Genomic DNA, 27,298 nt, shown 5'->3' on the forward strand with positions numbered 1-27,298 from the left:
CTCTTAACCACTTCTCATGATCTTGACTCTTTCAAATGGCCCCAGCGACCTGCAGAAAAGACCAATGCAGAAACTTAACAGTTGAGATGCAGAATCCAGATATTAATACAGAATAGCTCACACAAAGGAAATAATTTATAGATTAAGTTAAACACAGGTATAAAGAAATCTACAGATGTTAATTGATTTTAAGTTAAGGTCAATTATATGATGCACACACACGCTAGGAAAAATGCAAAACAATAACATTGCTTACAGTCTTCTCCACAAGAACAGAGATGAAAAATCATGTCACAGAAGTTTATGACAATAATTAACTCTGTATTGAAGGCCTTCAGATAAAAATAGTAAAAAATGTGGTATAAGAAACCATAAGGAACAGGGGAATAAAGGCTTCTGGTTTGCATTGCAGTAAATAATTTACATGAAAAAATTTAAAATAATCTCACTGTGAACTTTCTGTAAACACACAAAATCACCTTTCCAAAAGATGTATTTTTAAACACATCTCAAAAGACAGAAATTTCTGGCTTTAGATTCTTACTGTGAGTTTTATTTCCTCATTAACATACTCCACAACTTTATGACACTCAGATAACTCTATGGCACTTATTTTTTTTAAACAGATGGTAAGACAGCTTCCAAGGCTAAGCCAAACTAACCTCATTTGTTCAAGCACTTGCAATAGTTTACTTCTACTTTTTTCTAAGCAATGCATATGTAAAAATAGACATTTTAAAAAAATACACAAAATGACAAGGTAGTACTTAAGATTCTACACTTTATTTAATCAGACAAATATGAACTATTAAAGGGACAGGTGTTCACTTTCTAAACAGCACTGGCAGCTTAAGTTCCTTGAGTTGCTTTTATGTCTTTCCTACCAAAAGTTTCCAGCTCCCACCTCTGTCAACAGAACAGCTCATGCTGAATGTCCTGGTTTAGAAAAAGTCAACTGCATCAGCTTAGACAGGCTGAACTAGTCCAGCTGATTCAGTCCAAAGCAGATAAGGAAGCACTGACATGAATTCACGTGACAGAGCTGGGGGTACAGTGGCATCTGGCAAACAAACAGATGAGCAGGTAGAGATGGTAAAATCATTCCAGCAAGTTAGGGAACAAAAAAGCACATTCTGGACTTAGCCTGGGCATCTAAAACATACCAAATATATATTTGTTCGTTAAAAAACAAGCAAACCCTGAAGTACTTCCAGTACAGTTAAATAACAAAACAGATGCTTCTATAGTAGCCACTTCTTTTAAAGACTTTGCAATTAAAAAGCAGTTTATATTTCATACAGGGTTTGATACTGTGTAACTTATAAGAGATATGCTGTCATCATAAATTATTTGCCTGATAAATATTCAATTAGAATAAAATGACTACCTTTAAGCAACTTGGTGTGAACAGAAAAAATATAAACAGAGTATTTTAAATATTTGCCCTTTATAACTTCCTCCTTCCACATATGCACTCTGCCCTCATAAAACAGCATTTATTCAGAAATACAAAATAATTTTAAAGAGCAAGATAGCTAAACAATAAGAAGGTTTAGAATCTTGCATATTTGCACATCATTCATATTATTATTGCACCATGAGACCTTTTATTTAGAGTAAATTTTGTGCTACTGACTAGTAACAATTTCACAATTGCAAAGAAAATTTAAGTTCCCAGTCTGTCTGGAAAGGCCAAGGATCTAACAGCATTTGTCTGACTAACCTGGAGGAATCCCTCCCTCATCAACAGGTTTATTAACATTTTTTAAATCAGTGAAGTCATCCTCTGTCCCAACACAATGAGTCCTTCATGGCTGCTCCATCAACTCTTACTGAAGTCATTTCCTGTCACAAGAATGAAAGCTTAACAGCAAACTAAATTCTTGCTCTTTTCCTTTGAAACTGCAAGACCCATCAACTTCTGCGTCCATTGAGAAGACAGACATTTGTAAGCTGAAATCAAGCAACTCAGCTCTTTGTTATCACACAGCTAATACTACAGTTAAATTTGGTGTTGAATTGTTCAATGAAGTGTCAGCCTAAGCTACTATGGTTACCACGGCCAATATGACCACAAAGACAACAGCAGGTTAGGTATGGGAAGAGGGCCTTCAGTAAGTGCAGCATGGCACCTCAGCTAATGATTCCTGCTTTGTAGGGAGCTTGCCCTACAGACTTGCTCAACGGCAGCTCTAATCTCCCTGTTCTCTTTGTTGAACAGCAGAGAGAATTCAGGAGGCTGCTTGTGACTCTAACAGAGTTCCACATGTTCAATATAAAAAACAGTTGAAGTGCTAGTGAATTTTGATTCTTTGAAAAAATTGGGGGAAAGGTATTATTCTCAAAAAAGAATTACCTCAGTTGTACCTCTTCCTCTGCCTCAAACATCATGTTCTTTTTACACAGGCATGCAATGGCTCCAAAGTGACAGGCCTGAATCTAGCCTACCACCAATGCTAAATTAATTTGCAGTCATAAAACACTATGAAATACTTCATATAGAATATATTGCTACACAGTCATTTAAAAAACATTTCAATTGTATGCTTGGAATTGCTCAACTTGGCCTTTTTTGATACTGACTGTGAAGCTGTTAGTCCAGACCTAAAGTTAAAGAAAGAAAAAAAAATATCAGTCAGGTTAAAGTGTCCAATACATACCTACACTACTTTTCCAACACTGAATATTTTTTCTAAACTTTATTTTTTTTAAATTAGTTGTATACTCAAGTTTCCAGAAATCCCTTACCTTTTTGTTCCTTGTGATGGATTTGTGCGTTGCTGTCCTCTGCTTAAACCTCCTGAAAAGTAGTTAGAAACAACCAAAATTAATTATTCCACTAAAGAAAGAATGCTTCAGAAATTACATACATGACAGAACTTTTAAATTAAGAGTTTTGGGTAAAGCTTTTTTTTTTCCCCAGCTTTTTTTTTTTTTAACATAATTGCATATAATCTGTCTCAAGGAGCAGATAAGATTTGATTCTCTGCAGTTTGAGTACTGTAGTTTATATAAACATTTTAAAAAAGAGAAAACCAAAAAGCCTTTAGTTAGTCTTGTGGTAGTTTTCAGAAATATTTCAGCATCACATATTTTATTTTCAAGGTGGTTGCTGAAAACGGTATTTTTAATTTTTTTTATTCTGCTGGGCGAAAAAAGAATCTTTGCCAACAGTAAGATTTTCATCTAAAATAAAGCCTGTTTGCATATGTAGAAACAACACTGCTTATAAAATGTGTAAAGGATCCATATTCTAAATCTTGCGTTCTGAAAATTCTAACACAGTAGTGTTTTAATTTCCTCTTATAAAGCTCCCAAGTTAGACTAGGGACAAGGTACTTCAAACAGATACTTAACTACCTGCACATGTCCTCTCATCTGGCCAAAGATTAACCCTTCATCAAAAAGATAATTTAGTTGAGTAAATATGCTACTGGCTTGGCATGTTAGAGGTACAGTTATGTGATATCTTTTATTAGACATAAAACAGGCTTATGAGTTCCTGTCTTTATGCTTCAGTTCATCACCTCTGGTTTTGCCAGCACATTACATAATGGAACTGTTCTGTCAATATCTGAAATGATCCAGGTTGAAGATGTTTTAATTGATTTTCACTTAAATCTCAGTGGCCTTACAAAGACCATTCTGAACATGGTTGGGGGGTAGCAAACACACAATTTACAGAAATGAGCAGTAACTCCTATGTTGCCATTGTGGCAAGCAAGAACGTACTGTGTAACTACAGTCATGTTTATATATCTAGTTTGTCATGAAAACTGATTTGGTATTTTTTAAATAAAAATGTTCACTCTTACATAGGCCTTACTCAAATGATCTTGTTGCAAAAATCTCAAAAGCCCTGAAATCTTTGAAGTACACTATTACCAAATTATTTTAATTGTACAACTAGATAATTTGAATAATCAAATACATCCCAACATGCATACTCACCAATTCTGTTTGAGTTTTCCATATGGTATGTCTTACTAGGAAAATAATTCTTTTCTTTCAGCTCCTGGACAAGGCCTTCATTTAAGCAGATATCCACATGTCTGTTAAATGACAAAAGACTCGTTGTTTTCTGTTCTGAATTACAAACTGGACAAACAAGAACACTGTCATCTTTGGCTTCAAAGAAATAGGATGAACTAGTTTCTTCTGTATGTTCAGTCTTCTCAAAATGGTCTTCATTGTCTTGTGAAATTCTTTTGGGGTAGAGACACTGCTTCATACACACATTGCTACCAATATCACAGAGATTGCTAGGCTGTCTTTCTCTGTGAGGTTTATCAGATATTATCTGAGCGGATTTTTCTGTGCTATTGCTAGTAGGGTTGTCTGATGTACTTGCAGACTGGTCTCTTCCTGCTAATTGATCTGTTCTATTTGGTTTACATTCATCAACATTTTCATTTTTACATTGTGGAAGAAAGTTAGGTGTATTTTCTCTTGAACTGTCATACTTGGATATTTCCATGGTATCAAGATTCCCATTGAGGCACTCATCAATATGCCTGTTAAGCTCTTCCAAATTATTGCTGCTTTGTTCCTCAAAGCAAACAGGACAGGTGAAGATCTTACACACATTAGAATCCTGGAGGTCTGTGACTTCTTTTGTTTCTTCCACAAAATTTGCTGATGACTTCCTGTCATGAAAGAGCAACTTACTTACAGTTTCATTTGGAGAAAGATTCTCACTGTTTAGTTGCCTTGCAGCTCGTTTTTTATCAAAAAAACTTCCTCTGAAAGATGCTTCTGATTTTTTTCTGAAATATTCTTGGTTGGAATTCCTTGACTGAAGCCTAAGAAAACCTATTTCTTTTCCTGACTTTAAGAAACTTGTAATGCTTTTTTGCTGGTACTTCTTCTCTTCTTCACTTAGAAAACCTGATACTCGTACACCTAATGATGAAAAAAAACCTTATAGTACCAATTTATGAAAACTTAATACTAATTCTTAATTAACATCTTCTGAGGTACAAACTTACAGTACCAATTTATGAAAACTTAATACTAATTCTTAATTAACACCTTTTGAGGTATACATACACTCAAAAAAAGTGCATTTTTATCTCTAAATGGAGGCTATACTACCTGCAAATGCTAACAATGGATCACAAGGCCCATATGATTTTATCAAACCCAAACACTTGCCCCATCATATTAATTTCAATACTCATGAAGTTTTAACTGATAGCACCATAATGTGAAGCTATAAAGTTAATTCACCTAATACAGGATTCAGTCTGAAACAGAGTTTTCCATTAAGTTTCTCCACCAAAATATTTTTTCCTTCAGTGTGTACTAATACTGTAGAAAGTAAGTTTTATGTATCACTGAATGGTTCAAGCAGAATGTATAATCACCTGAACACTGGTCTTACGAATCAAAACACAGTTTACTTTGACAGAAATTTTCTGATTTCTTGCAGCACATAGCATTTTCAAATCTATAAACACTTTTATTTAACGCATTTGTTTCTAACAGAGGTTATGGGCTGAAACATGTTGCTGTGGTGCAAAGCAGATTTAAAAGCTCTTTGAAGGCAGAATTATGCACTGCTATGATTCTACTCTCATGCCAGTATGTATGTTTTTCCAGGGCTAACAGGTTGTGAGGAAAGTACAATGTCAATTAGTAAAACATTCCTGAGTCACCATTCAGCACTCCAGACCTGTTTCACTTTTCAAAAACTACCAGGGTAACACAGAAAGGACAAATCCATTTATACCAAGTTTACTTTAGATTATCGTCTATTACTTTGATACACTACAAAATCTAACTCTAAAAAGGAAGAGTTTGAAATATTTTACCCATAAGTCTTATCCGTAAAGGGTGAGGAGCAACTCTATCAATTTCTGTTCCTAACAAGTCTTTAGCAACAGCAAATATTTCCTCCTCAGTAGAAACAGAAGACAGGACAGTTGAAGCTCTTGTTTTTACTTCAAAGTTCACATTCTTTAGCTTCAAGGTAACAGTTTTACCCTAGGGAAAAAAAACAAAACCAAAACCAACAAACAAAACAAAAACCCAGAAAGGAAAAAGGTTAAATATGTCATATATGGCACAGAAATAATTATTTTGTAGCATCTATAGAAATGCCCTAAAGCCATAGTCAAGACTGTGTGTTTGTATGTGTACAGCAAGAGGCACTGCCAAGAATTTGCCTGCAAGATTCTGCACTTGCTCCTAAACTGGTGCCAAAGTCAAATTCTCTGAACTGGGTCATTTGGCTGTGGTTCCCAGCAGACCATCTGCCATCAGTGCATATTCAACACATCTCATGGTTTGCCTACAGCCTCAACTTATATCCAGTCTACAAAATTTACTTCCTCACTTAGAAACTTTAGTGCCAGATAGCTTAACTTTGCTGGGAAAACTACTAAGAATGATACCCAATTAAGGATTCACTGAAAACTTCCTCCTGCATGGTGCTATCAGAGCCACACACAGCATCTGTGTTTGGCACAGATATTCCCCTGGCAACACCTTCCAAATAATTTGTGTGATGTAGTGTGACCATCCAAATGTAAATACATGGCACTTTTTTTGTTCTGGTGCCTTTGTAAGCTTATCCCTTTGTCCTACTTAGCTGATGATTTCCCTTTCAACCTGTCATCTTTTGAGACAATCTTTTATGGCTGAAGAAGACCAATCACCGTTCTTTTAGGTCTTGAATGTTATTCCTTGCTTTACCATAAAGACCTCCATAGAAAATATGAACTGTTCTTTCCAGATAGTAAACAGAAATTTAAGCAGAAGGAATACAGGGACTGTTCCTACCATTCATACCACTGAATGGTATGAATAACTTGTCAGCGAGCTGGGGACATGTGAACTTCTTCAGCTACACTACTGGCTGTTGACTGAATCTGGTATGAATACGGGAGAGTAACACAGTGTTTTAAATACATCAGTATTACATGACTGACCAAAGCACAGCTCATAGGGAATCAGCTTTATTGCTTGCCTAAAAACATTGCTTTTAGCATAAGATGTTTATATGCTAAATAACTTGGTTAATTTGTTGAATTTTTTCCACACATATTATCGGATAGCCACCTGAACAATAACAAAATGCCACCTAAACAATTCTAAACATCTGCAAATTAAAGAATAGAAACTCAGGAAGATAGATTGCATGGTATGATGATGCTGAAAGCACTCATACTAACACTGAATTTCAGTACAGTTTTGTCTTTTTGCAAGTAAACAGAGAATAATATAAATACCTTAAGTCCTTCTTTCTGTAGCTCTTGAGCAAGATCTCTGCAGAGTTCTCGACACAAGCTGTACTGGTCTTCTGCTGCATTTATTTCACTGAATGTTCTAAGATAAAGATAGGATCTCTTTTACAGTATGAACCCCCAAAATTCCTTCAGTGGCTGCCATCTAAATTATTTTTTTGTACAGTTAAACAAAACTACATCAGAAGAAGGTTGTGTCAGTTTGAGTGTTTACTTCAAGGAAAAATGAATATTAATAGGAATATTATACAGAAAGATTTGTGCACATTTATGTGTTTCAAAGCCCTTCAAGTAATGAAATAACTTGGCTTTCAATTTTTAACGCACTACTTGAAAATGTACCACATGTATAGTCATTCATGTTTAAATATTTGCAAGAGAGAATACTAACACCGACTGAACTCATGGAGCCAGCCACGTTATTTGTATTTAAACTCCTTTGCACAGTGCTGTATTACATCAGAAGAAAGCAAGGATTTGAAAGTCAACAGAACCCAGTATCAGAATCAATTTATACAGATGCCAAGAAAAAGATGCCAGCTAGAATAATTATGCCTCAGAAGAGGAAAAACTACCTTACCACCAAAATGTTGCTGCCTTTGCTAGAGCTTTTTAGCAGTGCATTAACAATATTATTTTTCTGTTGTGCATCTGCTTTTTAGTAAAAACATGAGAAGAAAGGCAACCTTCAATTAGCAGTGGTTTTAAGAGTGGTTTTAAATAGGAATTTTGATTTATTTAGTAGGAATAAGAATCTTATCTTCTTTTCTAAGAACAGACAACACATGAGGGTAAGGATAATTATCACAGTGGTCTACAGATTCTTCTTGTAGTATTGCCTTTTTAAAAATGAACTTTTGGAAATTACATACACCACCTTCTTAAGGAACTTCACACTGTTAAAAACTTAAAAAGATAGGAAATGTAACAAATTTTAGTTAACCTTGCAAAATTATTCTCTGTTTTGCAAGTCTACCTTATACATGTTCTGCTATGCATGGCACTGCAGGCTACTTGACTGATACTGATGTTAAACTGGAACATATAAAAAAACCATATAAAAAAAGTCCTTATATTTCCACCCTGTATTATGTCTTAAAGACCACTTTGATGCATTAAAGGCATTAGGAGAATCAGATGATATGAAAAGAGAGCACACAATCCAATAGAAGTACCTCCACAATATTCTAAAGCCAAGGAAACAGAAAATAATGAAAGCCTCAATCTGATTTAGTGAGCTTGTTGTGTTATCAAAACACATATAAATACACAATGAAATTACATGACTGAGAAAAGTATATACTACTTAGCATTAAGCAAGTTTAGTGATTAGTGTAATTTTTTCCAATATTAAGGAGACATACCTTTCAGTGCTCATACTTTTTCTTTCTCCATCCCTTTTAAAAGAAAAAAACAATTTATTATATTCACTTTACCTAGAACCGTTATCTTTTCAATAAACTGAATCAACCAATCATGCTTCAATAACTAATAGTAGTCGTCTTCTATAAAATCTGGATGTTAACTTTTTCTACAAATCTTGTACATCAAGCTTAAGCAAGTGCAAAATGAAGAGGTTTTTATTTAAAGAAAACATTAATTTACTGTAGATGAAGTAAAGACATAGATCAGCCATAGACATCAATAAACAGTTGGTAAAAAACCAAACTAAGCAACAACAAAACCCCAAAGAAACTCCCCTCATATCAACAGTCCTATTTAAAAATAAAACTAACTACAAATCCTATACTGTCTCACCTAGCTATAACTGTGCTATTAAAATCCTGAACATACTATGCATATTTGAATATTTTTTATCTGAGGAATTAGTATGCTTTTTGACTAAATTATTGCTCATGTTAAAGGTGATGTGTTAAGGCATCTTTTGTTTCTTGCTGGTTTTAACTGAGCATCCTTTAACAACTCTTCTGCATATAAGGAGTTCCTCAGAGCAATTTCTTTTTAGGTCCTTCTTCTGTTTATAACTATTAGAAATAACAAATTTGGTATCCTTAGATTTTCCTAAATGAAGGTAGTCAAAGACAATGACCCTAAGATCAACAGTTTACTGACTGAGGTGTTGGTATTTAAGGGCTTGCTTTCTCCACACTAAAAATCACAGAAATAAAGTTCATGCTAACAAAAACAAAACCAAGAAATATATTTCTTATAAAACACTGTTAAAAACATATTCTCCTTCAAAATTATAATCTTGGCTTTTGAAATGCACCTTTTATTTTTTTTTTAAATGTACTGGGAGATTTCCTAGACTGTACAACACCTGAACAGGATGAATACAGGGAAAGAGTGCACCAATTATTAAAGGACCATTTGAGGTTGCATTATCTTAACAGAAACAAATATTTGGAAAACTGAATTTTATCTTTTATATTGTGAAGCCACCTTCACAAATTCAATCTTACTGCACATTTTGTTTAAACTCAGCATAACTCTGAAAAGAAAAAACAAAGACTTGTGCTAGCACATTACTGGTCTACAAACTGCTGTCTGTATATATTATTTTGTAGTCAAATGGACAAAAGGGAGGATGTATTACTGTCAGAGAAGTAACAGAAATAATACAGAATAGGTCTTTCAGAAGTACATAAGACACTTTGGAACTCCTAATGAAACCAAATCATTATGAAGTTATTTTTAAACAGAATTTCAGCACATAGGGAAGGATAGAAAGATATTTACGGAAGGAATATTTAAAAGAAAATACTCATTCTTAAATTAAGACTCTTGGTTACACAAACAGCAAAATGTCTTCTTTTTCTTTTTTTTTTTTTTAAGAACAGATGTTCCATGTTTGTATCCCGGACAAGCTTCAAAATTACACATACTATGGAAAAGTTGTATTCACCAGTAAGACTGATTTCTCCCCTCCCAAACAGGAGGCTAAAGCACCACTACAGTAGTATGAACCTTAAGGGAACAGACATGAAGAAGGATATAAAAATCTCCAGTTCTATTCCAGCAAATTCACAAATTGATATTACAAATATATACATAAACATGATAGGAAACAGCATGACAGGAAACAGTAGCTTCATTTACTTTAATTAGCAATATGACAATTTACCACCAGAAGATCAGATACCAATGAGATTTTAATTACATGTATAATACTGTAATAATATATAGATAATAATAAAACCCAATGAATGTATACATTTTTAATAGAAGAAACAGGACTGAATACCTCTGCTTAGGACAACTCATTTTCCTTTAGCTATTTTAGTAATCATGAGGTTATCCCAAATGATACTGACTTGATTTATTGATATATACACACAACTTCTCTGACAGATGTATTGAATTTTACGTATCAGATATGGCTATACAAACTTTTGCTTTTTAATGTTTGGCTGTTATGAGTATCTTAGCCATAACTGTAAGAGTAACAGTTATCCGAGATCTTTTAAAATATATTAAACAAGCCAAACTTTCATATTTGTTTCTCAATGCGTCAAGTCTTAAAATGTACAGTATGTAACATACACAAGGAAAAATTCAGAAAAATGCAAACACAGGATAAAAAAACAAAAAGCAAAACATACTTTTCCAAATGTGTTGAACCCAGACCAAGGGAAATATCCAAGAAATTACGCCAAGATGCTTCTGAAAAAAGAAGAGAAAGTAGTGCCCTCTGCTGATAAAGTTCTGAGCAAGTCACAATTCCAAGGGCTTTTAACATCTTCTCTGTTACTTTTCCTATACCTGGTACCTGCAAAAGAGTAAGTATCACTATGTTGGAAACTTTCCATTTGTAGATCCAATACTAAGAACAATTTAAATCAAACACAACTTGCAGATTACCTAGGAAAGTGTATTTCTTCAGCAGAAATTTGCTTTTAGAACATAAGGAACATGACTGCATAGCAAACGTCATGGTATCTCTTACCTTTCTAATAGGCAAATCTTTTAGGAAGTCTAGCACTGCGTGTCTCTTGGGATCAATTCTGTATTGCCCATTAGGTTTATTACGATCACTGCACATTTTTGCTAACATTGTATTCGGTGCTATGCCTTAAAAACAAACAAACAAAACCTGTATTTTCAAAAGATACTAGACAATGTTTAATTTCAACTGCCCTATTTTTAAAAGCACAGGAATAGACTACACATTTGGCAAAGACTAAACATAAGCAGAAGAATGACAATAACTGATGAACAGATTTGTTACAATTCTGCAAAAAAAATTTTGTAACAGACATGTGAGAACATAAATATTTGTCGTAGATGAAACATAACAGATAGAGCGTAGCTACCGTTTTAAGATAGGGTAACACAACATGCACTAATCAGTCATAAGGGGTTAAATACCAAATGTTTAAAAATAACATCAGTTACACCATTGAAGGATTTTACGATGGTGATCATAATAAGAAAGAAGGAAATGCTTACAACTGCAGTTACAATGAACTCCTAATGAAAAAGAGATATTTCTTCCCTGTATTTCAGCAAAAAACCTAAATTTTTACAAAATTTACCACATTGAAGTGTTTTGTGGGCTAACACTGCTATGCAGTTATTTTTAAAAAAATATATATATCACTGACACTAGTAGAGATGAGGAGGGATTGCTCTTTTCTATCAGAGTAACTATTTTTGCAAATGAACTCTGGATTAGTTTAGCAAGAAAAATAGAATTACTCTGCACTACAGCTCTAGTATTCTAAATTTTGATTTGCTCACTGATGTAAGGTATTATTCAAGATGGTAGAAATAATTGTATTTATTATTGATTATCAGTATTGTTTCAGTTAGCCATCTAATAGTTTTTAATTACTGGGCTTAAAACACCTGATGTACTTATAAAAGCTATGTCTGTTTTCTGAACGCTAACAACCTTAGGAAGACAATACTTCAGTAGAAAAAAATTATTATTTTGCTACCACTCACAACATGTGGGAGGGGAGGTCTCATCCTGCTACCTCCTACTAACTGCTTTACTTTCAACACTTCCCTGGCCTTCCACATCTGCTTCATAAAGCTCAGCACTCGCTGACCTCGTTCACAGTTTGGATGGCATCCAATTTAAGTGACTAGGGACATACACTTTTTTTAGTGACCTAATCCAGATTATCACCAAAACATTCGATTTACAGGTAGGTTGCCCAAGGTCAAAAGACATAAAAACTGAACAGTAAATATTAAAAAGCTAGTGAACAATTTATTAACCTCAATATGTATTTACTACTCTGAGAACTAACTTTTTAATGAATTTTGATATTGCCTTAAGCAAGGAACAGCATGGAGAACTTTACAAATACTTAACAATAAGATCTGTTTTTCAAACTAACAGAAATTTAGCAACCAGACAGATTTCACTGTGACACTGGCTTATGAAAATAATTACATGAAGCACTAAAACAACCATCAGCACTAAGATTAGCTTCTGAGCGCTCCCAGCAGTTCTACCACACTACTTGTATTTCAAGAAGAAAGAAGCCAAAAGGTGGTAGAACTGCTTCTATGATTTAAAAAACAAAACAAAACAAAAGTAAAAAGGAGTGGCTTTGACAGCTATTAGATCTCTTGAAAGTCACAGTCTGCAGATTTGGAAGACAGTTTATTTCTTTGCAGCAGAAGAATGCAGGGGCAATGCTAATTTCTTAATTAATGACCTCTGAGATTACAGTAGAAGACACTGTGGAAATACAAAGCGTTATTACTATTCGTGTGTCTGAATACCTGCACTAGCAGTCAGTTGAGTTTTCTGCTCAATCCTAAAGCGAATTTCCTTCACCGCTTCCTCTGCATTAGTTCCAAAGACAACTGAATTTTGCACCAACTCATCTTTTTTTTCAGCGTGGTCATTCATGAGAGGTGCGTTATCTTCAAACAGTACTGGTGAAGCGGAGTATCCATCTTCATTAAATTTTGCAGACATGTTTATATCAGCTTTATCTATGTTAGATAGAAATAGAAATAGATAATCCATCCATATATAAAACATAGTTTACTGATTTCCTTCTGCAGTGGCTGAAAATAGTTCACTAACAATTTTATTTTTTCTGTTTGCGAAAAAAATAATTATTTAGCTGAACTAACTGCATAGGTTTTTTTGTTAGAAGAAAAGAGAGTCTTAATGCTTTGTTCTTAATACGATTGGAGTTGGCTGAGATTGGAATAATTGGCTAGGAGACTGGAAATAACGAGGTTTAATGACCTGTTGCTGTAGCAGCAGAAAACCACCAAAATTCTGGCATTATTTTTGTTTCATATTGGAGAGAAGGCCAGATACCCCCATTTTTTGTGGAAATGAAAATCTTTTGCAGAAGTTTTTTCAATATCTCTGAAGAACATTAGGGTTCTGAGATATCTGGTTCTAGAACCACCAGCCTGGTGAGCTTCTTGTTTTCAACTGCTGTCATGGGAGAACAAGAAATGTCAGCAGCCCTTTGACTCTACAAACTTTACTGTTATAGTTCCACATTCTGAGTGCTTGTTTGTGTTTCACGGGAACAAAGATGTTAGAGAAGTATGAAAAGGCACATGACTATGCTAGACATCAGTGATACTTATTTTGTAAAGGCTATGACAGTTCGCTTCTTTGTATTCCATTAAAGCTTTTCAGTAGTAATGTATCGTTGATTATCCTCTTAATGGCTATTTAGATAATTTTTGAATACTGGTAAGAAATGTTCCGGTTTGTGCGATAATCAACCATTTATATGACTCCTCCTTTTTTATGGTTCCCAATTGGATATACAGTTGTGGATGTGGTTCCAACTCCACCTTCTAGAGCCAAGTGAAATCCAGTCATATTTCAAGCATTACTGTAACCCTGGTAGTGCTCATTACTTTGTCTTGCAAAATCATCATGTAACTAGAGCTTATGCTCACTGTCTTTACAGACTATTTCTCATGTTTCTGATGTACAGGACTTACTACAGTATCATTGGAAATATCTTTGCAAAATACAAAGAACTTCTAGAACAGAAAGTTTATTTATTCTACACTTCCTTAAGCCATAAGATTATTACTATGTATTTGCAAAATTATCATGTTGAATTGTAAAGAAAAAATACACACCTAAAACACACCACATGGTTTAATAAACCTAGTATCACTTTTCACACATTTTACTCAAAAAAAAATCCTCCAAGCCCAAATCATTAGCAGCATACCTTTTCTGCACTGGTGTGTAGCAGAGAAAGTTAGCCTGTAAACTAACAAATTGGAGATAAAAGAATATACGGGAGGACAAACTACACAAAGACTTAAGTCCCCTCAGTGTCAGGTGACCACATAAAGACAGTAATTTGCTTACCTTTTTCTGCAGTGCCTTCTGTATTAAAAAAGAATCTTCTCTTCTCTTCAGGCCAGTTCAGCCTTTCCTCCAAGTGCTCTGCTATGTTCAGGTAGGCTTCATCTAGACCCACAGGCATAAAATTGGGATCATATTCAGCCAGTATTTCTCTAACCTTGATAAACAAACAGTGAAAGTTTAAAGCCTTGTTGCTTTAAAAGCAGATCATGACGCACAATTGTGAGGTGAGCAAACATACTCTGAAACTTCAAGATGACCAATCAGTATTAAAGATACTTATAAAACAAATTATCTATTGATATTGGAAAACTATAGTACTGCCTTCACAAGTAGCAAGATAGTAAGTAGAGAATTAAACCAATTTTGAGCCGTGTATCTTACCGTAGAGGACATTAATATCAGTGTATAAGGACTTCACAGACACTAGGGTCACAGACACTGCAGCAACCACCTGAATAAAACTTCAGGGACCTGGGAACTCAACAAAGCACAGAGCTTTCTGTGCGCTGTGTGTCAGATATTACATATGCAAAGTTAAAAAAAAAACACAACTAAGTTTTAAATTACATTTAAACTGAAGTTACAGCCAATTGCACTGGTTAATGTCACAGGCAAAACCTGTTAGAAAAATCTTTCGTGATAAGTGCATCTTCCCAAAAGGCAATATAGTAAATGAAATTGTCAAAATAAAATCTCTACCTTTTGTCCTCTTTTTTCCCCCTCTCTCTTTATTTTTAAACAAGGAGGAAAATTTGACTGTGTCATGTTTTCTCCACCAGTTTGGTCAGATTCTTAGATATCACAACATTTGTTCACATGCAGTTCATCCTTCTGAAACTGATTAAAGACAGGATTCACTGCTCAACTTTTAATGACAAAATGAAATAAATTTAAGTATTTTCAATCCAAATTCCAATAGAAAAACGTAACTAAAAACGCAAATCAACTTGAACCTTCAGTACTTTACCCCGTTAAACAAAAAATGAAATACTTATCATGAAATCCAAGATCCTTAACAAGTTCAAAGTCATTCTGAAATACTCGTATTTATATATGCTTTTTCACAACAGAAGTGAGAAAAATCAACATCAAAATTAGTAATTAGGTTGCTTTATTTATGTAAAGAGATTGAGGCTTCATAAAAATAAATGAATGAATGAATAAATTTGGGCATAATTCTATTGAAGTCAGGAGACTTGTGCCACACACTAGTTTGATTTAAGACCTACAAAAGACCTTTTTTTTTTAATTTATTTTTTAAACAGGATTTTGGATAGTGTATTTCCCCTGACTTTCTTGAAAGCAAAACGTGATTTCTTTCTCCCTAATTTTTTGATCTTCGTTTGAAGTCCCTTCTTTTAAAACAAATGAATCTGCATTCAGAGCTCACTAATGCCCTTTGCTTCTCTCTCCAGTAATTGGCATTCAAAATGATGACTATATATTACATGAAATTATTATCTTCAAGTTTCCTATGTACTCGCAGCATCCTAGTAATTAGATTATGTTCCATGGTTTTCGAGTTTTAAGAATAATAAGGCTCAAGGGTTATCACTAGCTCACTACACAGTTTTGAAAATGTCTATCAGCATCACTACTGACTTCATTGAAGTGGCAAGATGGGTGAATGCAATACATTTTCATCTCCTTGCCCAAAAGCACCCATGTTTTGTTTAATTTATGTTCAAATTCATGTTCAACTCACTGAAGAGTCTAATATTTAAACTACCATTTTTCGTATTATCTAGAACTGATGTATTGATAGTCATTGACCAAGTTCACTGACTTTCGGTTAGAAAGCACTTTCAGACTTACCTCTTTACTCACTTTGCTGTATTTTTTGAAGTTTAATGGTACTATAGTTAGATGTGGACATAGCTTTTTAGCAATAAATCCAGGCATGGCTGCACGTACACCAAATCTCCTAGCGTGGTAATTTGAGGTGGACTTAGGAAAGATTAAATAAGTTTAATATTCATTAATCAAGTTTTTTTGAAGTTCAGTGTTAAATAATAAAGTTCTAATCATGTATCTTCACACAGAAATGACTGACAAGGTTGACAATTTATATGCATACCTCCCCCACCCCCCCTTTCAATCTATTTACATCCTTCAAACTTTCATCGGTACTCTTTCTACAGAAAAATAAATTACATCTTACAGAATCTAGTCTTAGACAGATTTTTCCTCTATTATTTTTGTTATTTTTTTCTACACTTATAAAAATTCTCTACAGAACAGTGTTGTTACATTATGCTAATTTTGTATGATTTTATTAGGCTTCAGATGCATGTAATTGATTTCTGTATTAGCTTTGACATTCAGCCTTACCAACATACTCATTGATCCCACTGCTATAGGCTTTTCCTTCAGCTCTGGATTGTCTCTTATTTCCACAGCTGCATAGAAGGCATCCATGTCAATGTGTACAATCGTACTGCTCAGGTTACGGCTCTGTTCTAGTTCCATCACAAGTTTGTCCACCTGAACAGAATAAACCAGTAACTGAAAAACTATTAACCTGGCAGCAGTGCCACAGTACATATGACCCTAAAAATTCAGATGCACCTGGAAACAAATAAAAAAACCTCCAAACCAAAACTAAACCCCATCAAACAAGCACCACCAAAAAACTCACCTAAATTTCTGATGAAACTTGCTCTCAGAGACAAGACCCCTTCAGCAAAAGGTACATGAAAACCTCAACCAAAAACCCAATGAAAAAAACCCCAACCCAACAAACAACAAAACTCCATCTATGCTGGGAAGGGGGGGTGGGGGGAAGATACATCACCTCATTCAGACAGAAACTTTGTAAGACCATTGAATATGCAGCTTTAGCTACTGTGATGCATTTTTTCCAGCTTTTTTCTTTAAAAAAGACTTAAACCCTGCTATTGGAGAATTTCCAACACTCTTAAACAAAACCATCACACTTCAGAAAGTTGCCCTAGACAACTGAGAACCAACAGCTCACAGGGCAGATCCGTTTGTCTCGTCCTGTCTGAGATCAGGCCTCAAACAAACAGGCTCATTTACTCCTAAGCAAGCTGTTAATCCCTTCGTAAAGTTCCTTAACATTTGTTATAGGAATCCATACCACATAAGGCTGGATTGCTAGCAAAACTGCAAGGTGACTTTTACAGAAAAGCACACAGAAAGTGCATTTCACTCCAAGAGTTAAAGTAGCATCCTCTACTAGTAGACGGGTAGCAGCACCCCCTGCTTCACCAGCTCCACGGTATCTCGAGGCAGAGGCCAAGCACACAGACCTCTCTATTAAATACTTTAATTGTGCTTAATTTGCTTGCATTCTTTTACCAAAAGACTTGCAGATCATGTGCTTGTTTCTGAAATGTCTTTCAACTATAAACGAACTGTGTCACCAGAAGCATCAGTGCATCATTTGACAGGCAATTTTTAAGGTCTAATTTAAGATGACTATGTTGGCACTATCACACATCATTCTAAAAGTGAGAGGAGAAAAAAAAGAATAAAAAAAAAGGAAGTGCTGTAAAACTGTGATTATCTAACCACACTAATGACTATACTGAGTTCTGTTTACACAACACAAGAAAAACCCCCAACAAATAGGCATAACAGAGCTCAAGATATGCAAGTAGCAAAAACGAAATGCTTGCAAGCACAAGGACACACAAACACATTAATGACATCAAGGTTCCATTACAGAATTATCTCTGGATTGATTGCAATGGCTTTATGGTCCTGAGATGAAGGCAGTTTCTCTCTTTTTTCCCCTCAACAGAGCTGCTTAATAAAAACCACAAGTCTTATCCAAAACCCCATTTTTGGAGCTGAAAACACTTGAACCAAGGCAAGTGACTATGAATATTCTAACTAAATTGCTGAGTAATGATTTACAAAGTCTCTTCTCTGTTTTGTTCCAAGTTGATCTGAGGGATAAAAGGGCCCTCAAACTAGGTTATTCCATACAGAAGAGCACAGTATGCTCCGAGGTTGAGAAAACTAGTTTAGATAAATTAAAAGCACAAGGGGAAAGCCATTCAAACAACAACCACAAATAAAAGTGGGGAATTTACATTATTTTCATTATGCTACTAATTCAGCAGGGTTTCAAGTCACACTATAATCATAAAAAGCATCCTTACTTTAAATGATACTTTACAGATAATTTTCAGGTTACTCTCAAATTCAAATTGCTTAATTAATTAACACTGTCAATTGCTCCTCCAGTTACATAACTCCTGTATTGCAATTTATCACATTTATAACAAGCTTCTCTTTGCTTTTTCTCCCCAAATGCGTATGTTAGCTGATCATTAAGTATTATGTTAGAAAAGCATCTAAAGAATGAAGTAAAATTACATTAATCAGAAATACAAAAAGATAACTCTTCAGCAAAAGCAACAGATAAAAGTAATATGCCAAAACAAAACACATCCAGATGTACTCAGAGAATCCTGGGCACCTACATGTGTTTCCTTAGTAACACATGGAAAGTTATGGAATAGTTCCTTAGAGGCAAGCCAGGGTGACATGTTTTAAAAAGCTGCTTTCAATTTTCCTTTGAAGATAAAAAGAGATACTAAGTTTATCTCTAAAAGTTTTAAAAAAAACACCCTAAAAAGTACAAATTGTAATCAGAAGTTTAATTTTGCTTATCATGACTTTCAAACAATGTAAAGGGTAAAACTTTTTTCTTTCTTATTCCACGATGCAAAATTCAAATTTTCTACCTTAAATTGCTTTGCCAAAGTAAGACAGATAAGATTATTCAAAATCTTTTATATTTGTAAAAGCATCTGACAAGATGAAGAGATAACAAACAGTGATACTATTTTAACACAATAGTAACTATTTACAGAATAAAAGCCTGGGATAAAACCCACATCAATAAAAATAGCAAACATCAGTACAGCAGCTTGCAAATCTGGTAGCAGCTGGATAATTTTAAAGTATTATTAACTACTGATCATTTTCAGGTAATTCCACTCTAGGTTGTTAGTATAGTCTAACTCTGTTACACAAAAGTTTTCAAAAATTAAGTATTACAGGATACTGTACAGTATATAAATTCCCTTAAATGACAACAATGACATTCATTAGGAAAAAGTTAAAACTATCTTGCACATTTAGAAGTATTTTTTAAATATAACAAAACCCCCAAGCAAACAACCAAAGAAATATTTGTACACAGAAATAGCAGTTTTAAGAAAATTTACAAGTACCTTTTAATCTCCCATATTTGCAAAATCCATACTGCTAAATGCGTTTCTGCAAAAAAAGCCCTCTAAGGAAAACTGCAAAAATATGACAAAAACCCTCACTAATTCCTTGGCATACACACACTCTAGCAGTGAGAAAGACAGCATTACATTGCAGATTCTGCATTTTATTTATATTACTGTTTCCACCATGAAACCAGGGTTTTGTCCATGAAATCCAGTAAGTGGGGACCTTTTTGTTTGTTTTTACATTGCAGCACTTACATCAACTGCCAGCTTAGGAAGCCGTATCTGAGCTTCTAACCATCCTACAAACAAAAATTGATCTGCAGATGAGAACTTGCAGCATTCACAGAAGTAGATAAATGGCTATCTTTGTAATTCTGGAGTACCTCCCACTTATAAATTTCAGAACAAATTCTCTCATACTGTATCAGAAGGTAGTACTAAAAAGTTAAAGAACTTCATAGACCACAATGATAAAGGAAGAAAGAAGATAATGAGAGCTGACCATATCCATATCCAAAGACCTAGAGGAACTTATTAAACAACACACTGCACATACTAAGAACACTGAACAGGACAAACAAGACTTCCAAAGCAGATAATGGTCTGGGAAGAGTAGCTGGCAAGTAAGTGACAGGAAAAGGGGGAGACATTTAGAATATCAGACACAGGCAGAAAAAGACTGGCTGGGCCAGGAGATGTGGGACTTCAACGGGGACTCTGAGGGCACAGACAAGGACTGCTTTGGAAAGAAGGCTGATGGTGATCCGGGGATGCGGGACAAGAAAAGGAAAATTCAGGATAGAATCAGTCATAAGAACGGAGAGGACAGAGTAAAAGAGTCAAAACTTGTGATGAAGAAATGAGGGCAACAACAACCATGAACCAGAGCTTATCTGCATACAAAGGGTAGAACCAAAATCCAAGATTCTGAGAAGTTTTTATAGCAGCAAAGACCTAAAATAAGCTAGCAAAAAAGTGTGCATGTTATCTCCCTCTAATGACAGTTCTCACGCAGTGTCAGCTGACTTAACAGCTACTCCATTGGAAATAGTAACAACTGCTACTTAAGTTTCTTTTTTCTTCTATAGAGAGCAATTTTCACGCAAAGAAAAGATCAAAGAATCAAGTTCAGAAAAAGACAGCATGAGGGTAGTCAAAGCAATTAAAATTACTATTTCATGATATGCACTATATGTTCTTTAATTACATAACCATACACTAATTTTATAGGATCTATAAAAGGATTATAGGATATAATTATAGGAAATAATCATATATATATATATATATATATATAGGATTATAGGATGTAATTCACTCATGTCATTCATAACAAGACTGTTCTCTGTAAAATGTAAAGTTCCGTGGTGAAGAAATAATAGAAATGGAAGTATTTTTTAATAATTAAATTACATAAAAGCTACCCTTTAGAAAACTAAAAAAACCCAAAACCAGACAAGCAGAGATATAACTAAATCATGTTAACAACTAACTAAAAGCAGTTGAGGCACACAGGTTTATAACAAACTTTTCAGAGGTACTCGGTAATTGCAAGCTTTTCTGGGCACAAATTTGAGACACTGGCATATAATTTACCGAAGTGATTTGCAAATCTGCAGTGAACAAAAAGAGGTTGCACACCAAAGCTCAGGATCTATAGCCCTCACAATAGCATTGAAAATTAATGGATGTGTTTGTTTATCTTCATGTGCTTCAGCTCCCAATCTACAAAACAAAAATATCACTTTGCTGAAGTATTGCAAGAATAATTTAAAGAATTCACACCAAGTGGTATACGACCTAGAAAAGGCTATGAGGAAGTCTGTAATTCTGCATTCAAAGCTGGATTAGACCTCTGTACAACAAATAAAGCTTGGGGCCACCCACTGAACAATGAGGACAACAGTAAGTACTGAATAATTGCCCATTCAGTGAACACTGTCTGCACTGTGCGCTGAATGAAGCAGGAAATCTATTAGGGAAAAAGAGCAATCGGTCATGTAATTAAAAGACTGAAACACAGTACAAAAGAAAAAGAAAAGTAATTAAGCTCCCACAAGCAACTTTAATTCTGTTGCATTTAATGTTTACTGTGCAGCCTCGGTGCCGTTCTTTTAGCCACCTTTCATACGCAATAATACTTTGGATACTATTATTTAGCATTTGAGAAGACAAATTGCCTCTTCATCTTTCTTGTTCAGGACACTTGTACTTCTTGTGACTGCTTGCCATGATGATTTTTTTCATTAAATATCATAAATAAGGAATAATTTATATCCAGAAGAGTTGACAACTGTGATCCCTCTCATCCCACTGCAGGCCATTGAACACAAATATACATATATCAGAAAAACATTAACTCAAGACTGATATGAAACTTGTAAATAAGGTATTTAACAAAATTTTTACATAGACCATAATGATATCCCTTTAAACTGATCAGACTTAAAAGAACAAGAATTATTTTGCTTCATTTTGCTCACTTGGAGAGCATTTCGGACTCATTTTACATTCTATTCTTCTATGAAGTTTTTATTAAGAACACATCATCAAAACATGGTGCACTTTTACTGGCATGACTCACATCAAAATTATAGTTAACACTGTGCCTATCACCAGAATTTAATGCAATAAACCACAACACACCAATACCATTCAACATTTACTCCAGAAGTCTTCAAAGATTAGTACCTGCCACTGTGCTTTCAAGAGCTGTTGTGCTGTAATTTTCTCTTTTAGCTGCATCATTTTTTCAATTCGTTGGTTAACTTGTTGATCTTTTTTAAGTTCATTTTCATAAAATCTGGAACCCTGGAAGAAAATTGCAAAACCATTAAAGTTTCTATTTGTCTTCTCCTATAAACTCTGACATTTGTTCTTTAAATACATAAAACTTAAAAACACAGTAACAGCTTCTAAGGCATACTTTGGATTTTCACAGAAGTAACACACAAAAAAGACCAGTGGTTCTTTACATCTCACTCCTCAAGTGACACAAATATATTTCTCCTTCTCGGATCCCCTATACTCAGATGAGTATAAGGGACTATTTGAGAACTTGCTATGTTTAGTCATTCTAACACTTGACAAGCAAAATTCCAAAACAGCAGATAAAAGTCGAACTGTTCTTTGCAATACCTCCAAGATATGAAGTACAAAACTCTAAAAAAAACCAACGGATTTAAGCATTTTACCAGACTCCCACATAGCTGAATCTACATGGAAATAAACAATGACATTGTAAAAGTCAGATCCACTTACAATGTTGAGTATTTCATTGGCCATTTAATCTTGAAAAACATAGCAGAATTAGAAGCTATGTGTAAGAGGATAATGAAATGCAAAAGGGTGTAAAAAAGACCTCTCGTTCTAAAGTATGTAATTGCTCCTTCAAGAAAAGGAGTGAATAAAAGGAGATGTAATGAAAACATGTAATGAAAAAAAGACAACTGTGAGAGAACATATAATGTGACTTCCCTTCCTGACTCATAAGAAAGAAAAAATGGCAAATACGATGAAAATGAAAAGAGGGAAATTCAAAACCAGGTACTAAAATATTTTTCTTGCAACATTTGCTTAGCTTACAAGAGAAATAACATTTGCAGGAAGCAGTAATGTATTTTATTGAACCACCTGATAAAATTTGCAAAAGTGGAAAAGATTTTAGGTCAAAACCTCTGCCTATCGAACTGACACTGATCTCAAGAATTCAGTCATAGTAAAATAAAAATCAGGCATTTGTATAAAAAGCTAAAATACCCACTCTTATAATAACAATCAATAGGATGAATGGCAAGACTTTAATATGTCATGTCTCATTGCTTAAAAGAAATCTCTAATCTGAAGAAATTAGGGTGTGTTTTCTTTTAATATTAGGCATGCATTTAATCTTTCTCCTCTCTGCAATCAAACAGGACTTGTTGAGACTCACTGAAAAAAGTACCAAACTGTTAGTGTGGAAAACAACTCAATACTCAACATTGTTATTAAGCTGTGAGATTTTTTACTTCTCTTGCAGTACTTCAGAGTTGAAACACTATACAATCTTGTTGTAATACAATTGTGGGTAGTGTTTGTAGGTATATTTTGAAGACTAAAGAAAAAGCTAAGAAAAAGAATCAATGCTTCTCTTCAGATTTCTTGAGCTATAGCTGGTATTTATGTTCTCTTTGCTTTTTTTGACAGAAGTATGTTCTAATACACAGATGCCAGTATATCAATTTTGAAGTCTGTTTTACAGTTCATTCTATTCCATACCAGGGAGTGAATTAGTAACTGATCTGAAAAATAATTTATCCAAGTATCATTATTAGAGATATGTCTGACAAAGCACTAAGTTTTCAAGAGTGAACAGAATAAGCAGATGAAACACCTAGTTAGTAAAGGGCCTGGTAACATATAAAGTATCATCAAAGTAAAATGCAAGCAGAAAACATTTGCAAAATAAGCTGTATGCAGTTTTCTACTCTCCCACCGCCTCTCAGGCAGTTTACTACAGAGCAACAGTAGTCAACACAGAATTCATGAGCAAGATACCAAGCACATAACCTAGGGCCACAGCAACACCAAATGAAATACATATTTATGCAAGAAAAAGTAAGAAAACTGAGAGCTGCTCAAATGAAGTGTTATCCCCATATTCTATGTGAATTCTATCCCCAAGTTCCATGTGAAGACTCTCCAATAACAAGAGAACTAATATTTCAATGCTTTGTAGGTTTGTCTGGTCCTCTATGGATCTTTGGTACAAAGCGGCACACTACGGGCCACCTCTCTTCAATACTGAGAAGACAGTCCAGAAGACAGGCAGTAAGCCAAAGAAATTCCACTGAAAGTACTAGAAAAACCTGAATACATCAAAATCATCAGTTACAGGAAGGTGAGCAACTGGGGTAGATCTGCTTGGCTGATTAATGATGGGGCAGGCAAAAGGAATGAAAAGGGGGAAAACAACAGGGCAAAACAATAGGCCTAAGGAAGCTGAAACCTTCACAATTACTTCTGGACAGTGCCGTGTCGTATTTACGTACTGCTTCGGGCAAAAAGGGAGCACCTCAGGATTCCTCCATGTCCCTGTGGATGAATCCAACAGTACCCTAAGGTACCCTAAACTACAGTCCTCCCCTTCCTCACCACCCATGCATTTCTTTTTAGAAGAAAGATGCCCTACACTTACATACATGAGGGACAAAATTTGGGAAAGGAAAAAGAGGGCCTTATGATACTGGACAACAGATAAAGCACCAGAAAAAGAGTAATCAAACCAACCTTGGTAGTTTCCATGATGATTTTATTAATTTTGTCTTTATCCAAACCTTGCATTCCAGCTTTGTTATCATTGAGGCCCATTCTAAGTAGAACTCCATCACTGCAAGAGCTGTTACCAACTTTCTTCATGTCATCCATAGTACTTGAAAACAAGTACCCCTATTAAAACTTAATATCTGGAAAAAAAAAGAATTAAAATCATATATTTGTTTCTAAATGCCAGCTGAACAATACAAACCAACATTTATGGAATTAATTTGCTGTGTTTATTGAGTAAGTATTTCATACTACTCAGAAAACAATACACATATGACAAATATGAAGACTTGTATTCCTGTGAAGTGGCTGATGTGCCACACTCACCACACAAAGCCATCTATAACTCTACCAGTGTTTGGAGACAGCAAGACTTTACTATTCAATTAACTTAAAAACATACACTTTTGAAAGCTCCCTTACAGAAATACTTGAGCACCACCAACTACAGGTAAAGGCTAGTACTGTACACATGCACATGAGATTTAGGCCTGTACATTACCCTGTGTCATGAAACAATACTGCCTTAAAAACAAAATACTGCTCACTAGATTATTAAATTTAAAAAAAAAATTTTTTTACATTGCAGAATACCATTCATTCACTCCTCGTTCCTGCTGGAGACAAGCCATAGAATCACTCTCAGTAATTTCTAGCTCAGATTCATAACTTTTGTTTGTGTTAAATCTCATAGTTTAGAAACAGATGGCTTCTATTAAAACTTTTGAACAAAACCCTACTGTTTAATTCAGGGTAAAATTCAAGCATTCTTTTTTTCCATTAATTTGTGGAGCCATGGTATGCAACTACTGGAACTTACACCAAGCCTTTACTACTCAATTACTTCCCTAAGTGATTTCTTACACATGCAGGTACTTCTCACATGTGAACTTCTAATATCTTCCCTTGTGGCTTACAGAATTAAATACCTGAATCCTTCAACAGGCTTTAATGATGTGGTAAATTGTCTAGTTATGAAATTGATCTTAAAAAACTAAAGAAATCAAATTTTACCCTCTGTGGCCTTATTTTTGCAAGATTAAAACAAGCAGAATCCAAGCGTGATACTGGCATAAATTACTTAACATGTATTTGTTACTGGAAAAGCATACAGAAATGATTTCTTTCTACCCCAAGTTGCTGACTCATAAACCACTTCAGCTTTACTTACATGAGGGAAGCAGATTTACTCCTAAACTCCCCCTTCAAGCTTCTCCGTGTAATGGCAGGCCTTCCTGCTTGGAGAAGCCACACCCTTTCAGGCACGTACAACTGCTCTATTAAACAACCACAAATTACACAAATTAGGTTTGTTACGTTTTTCCTTTAAATGCGGCTTTCCAACTCTGGGACTTCAGTTGGCCTCATTAGTAACCAAACTGAAGAAGGTCATTATGTATCTTTGCATTTTGAGATTTATTTTTTGCTATCAAAGAACGACACGGGTGACTTTTTAAAATTAATGGTGTCAGTGTTCATATCTTCCTGACAACCTTCTCCTGAAACATGCTAGCCAACTGAGTTCAAGATATTAAAAAAAAGTCATCTTTTAAAAAAAGTTCTGACAAAAATATCCCAATTTTAATTACATTCTATTATTCACGTACTATTCACATTCAGATTATTATTCATTATGTCTTCTGAAGATAAAAGATCAGCTTAGTAATGTTGCATTTATTTCCAGCTTGTTGTATTTCAAAGAACAGAAGGTGATGTAGAGATCAGAACTCTTCTCAACGCTTTAGTAGCACCTGAGCTACTATAAATTCAACTAGGAATGCGAGTGGCTTCATAGCTCTTACATGTATCTATCAAATAAAAGACCACAATTACATTTTCATAAATTTTTAACTTACAGTAGGACAATCTCTTACAGTTCATACACATTTACCAGAACAGGTTTGCTAGGCTTCCATCAAAGGAAAAAACACTGCATCCCACACAACGTTCCAAGTTTCATCTCAAGCTCATAAGCACGCCCATATCAATTAGCTCCACAATAATTCCATTGTTACTGGCAATCTCTGGTAAGCAAAAGGCACAATTTCAAATAAATACGTTCCCCAAAGTAAATGCCCCTCCACTATCACGCCTGGTTCTTTTATCACTGTTTCCTTTCAGGAAGTTGCAATGAACAAAAGATTGCTTCCACTTCCCATTCCAGTCTTTGCAACATTTTTTAGCTGTTCCTTATTCCTGAAAGTGTATACATATAGAAAGTAAAGCATATAAAAATCTTTCCGTCTTGT

General features: G+C 34.7%; 1 protein-coding gene across 5 annotated transcripts in view; it reads right to left on the bottom strand.

The window, feature by feature from the left end:
* Positions 1-764: 764 nt before the first annotated feature.
* POLK (DNA polymerase kappa) overlaps positions 765-27,298 on the bottom strand; it is a 33,871-nt gene continuing 7,337 nt past the window's right edge. For 3 of the 5 annotated variants that reach the window (XM_055698996.1, XM_005440776.4, XM_027807480.2), the window contains 14 exons: positions 25,014-25,189; positions 22,437-22,556; positions 16,861-17,013; positions 16,345-16,476; positions 14,530-14,683; positions 12,948-13,163; positions 11,155-11,279; positions 10,811-10,977; positions 8,612-8,644; positions 7,233-7,329; positions 5,814-5,985; positions 3,952-4,902; positions 2,749-2,800; positions 765-2,604 (listed from right to left, as the gene is read on the bottom strand). In XM_055698996.1, the coding sequence (XP_055554971.1) occupies positions 2,520-2,604; positions 2,749-2,800; positions 3,952-4,902; positions 5,814-5,985; positions 7,233-7,329; positions 8,612-8,644; positions 10,811-10,977; positions 11,155-11,279; positions 12,948-13,163; positions 14,530-14,683; positions 16,345-16,476; positions 16,861-17,013; positions 22,437-22,556; positions 25,014-25,151 (2,595 nt within the window). In that variant the 5' untranslated portion in view covers positions 25,152-25,189 and the 3' untranslated portion in view covers positions 765-2,519. Of the gene's footprint in view, positions 2,605-2,748; positions 2,801-3,951; positions 4,903-5,813; positions 5,986-7,232; positions 7,330-8,611; positions 8,645-10,810; positions 10,978-11,154; positions 11,280-12,947; positions 13,164-14,529; positions 14,684-15,228; positions 15,367-16,344; positions 16,477-16,860; positions 17,014-18,983; positions 22,059-22,436; positions 22,559-25,013; positions 25,190-27,298 lie in introns of those variants that run through there. The other 2 variants (XM_055698997.1, XM_027807483.2) reach the window with 2 other exon arrangements.

Source organism: Falco cherrug, chromosome Z (assembly GCF_023634085.1).
Source record: "Falco cherrug isolate bFalChe1 chromosome Z, bFalChe1.pri, whole genome shotgun sequence".
NCBI lineage: Eukaryota > Metazoa > Chordata > Aves > Falconiformes > Falconidae > Falco > Falco cherrug.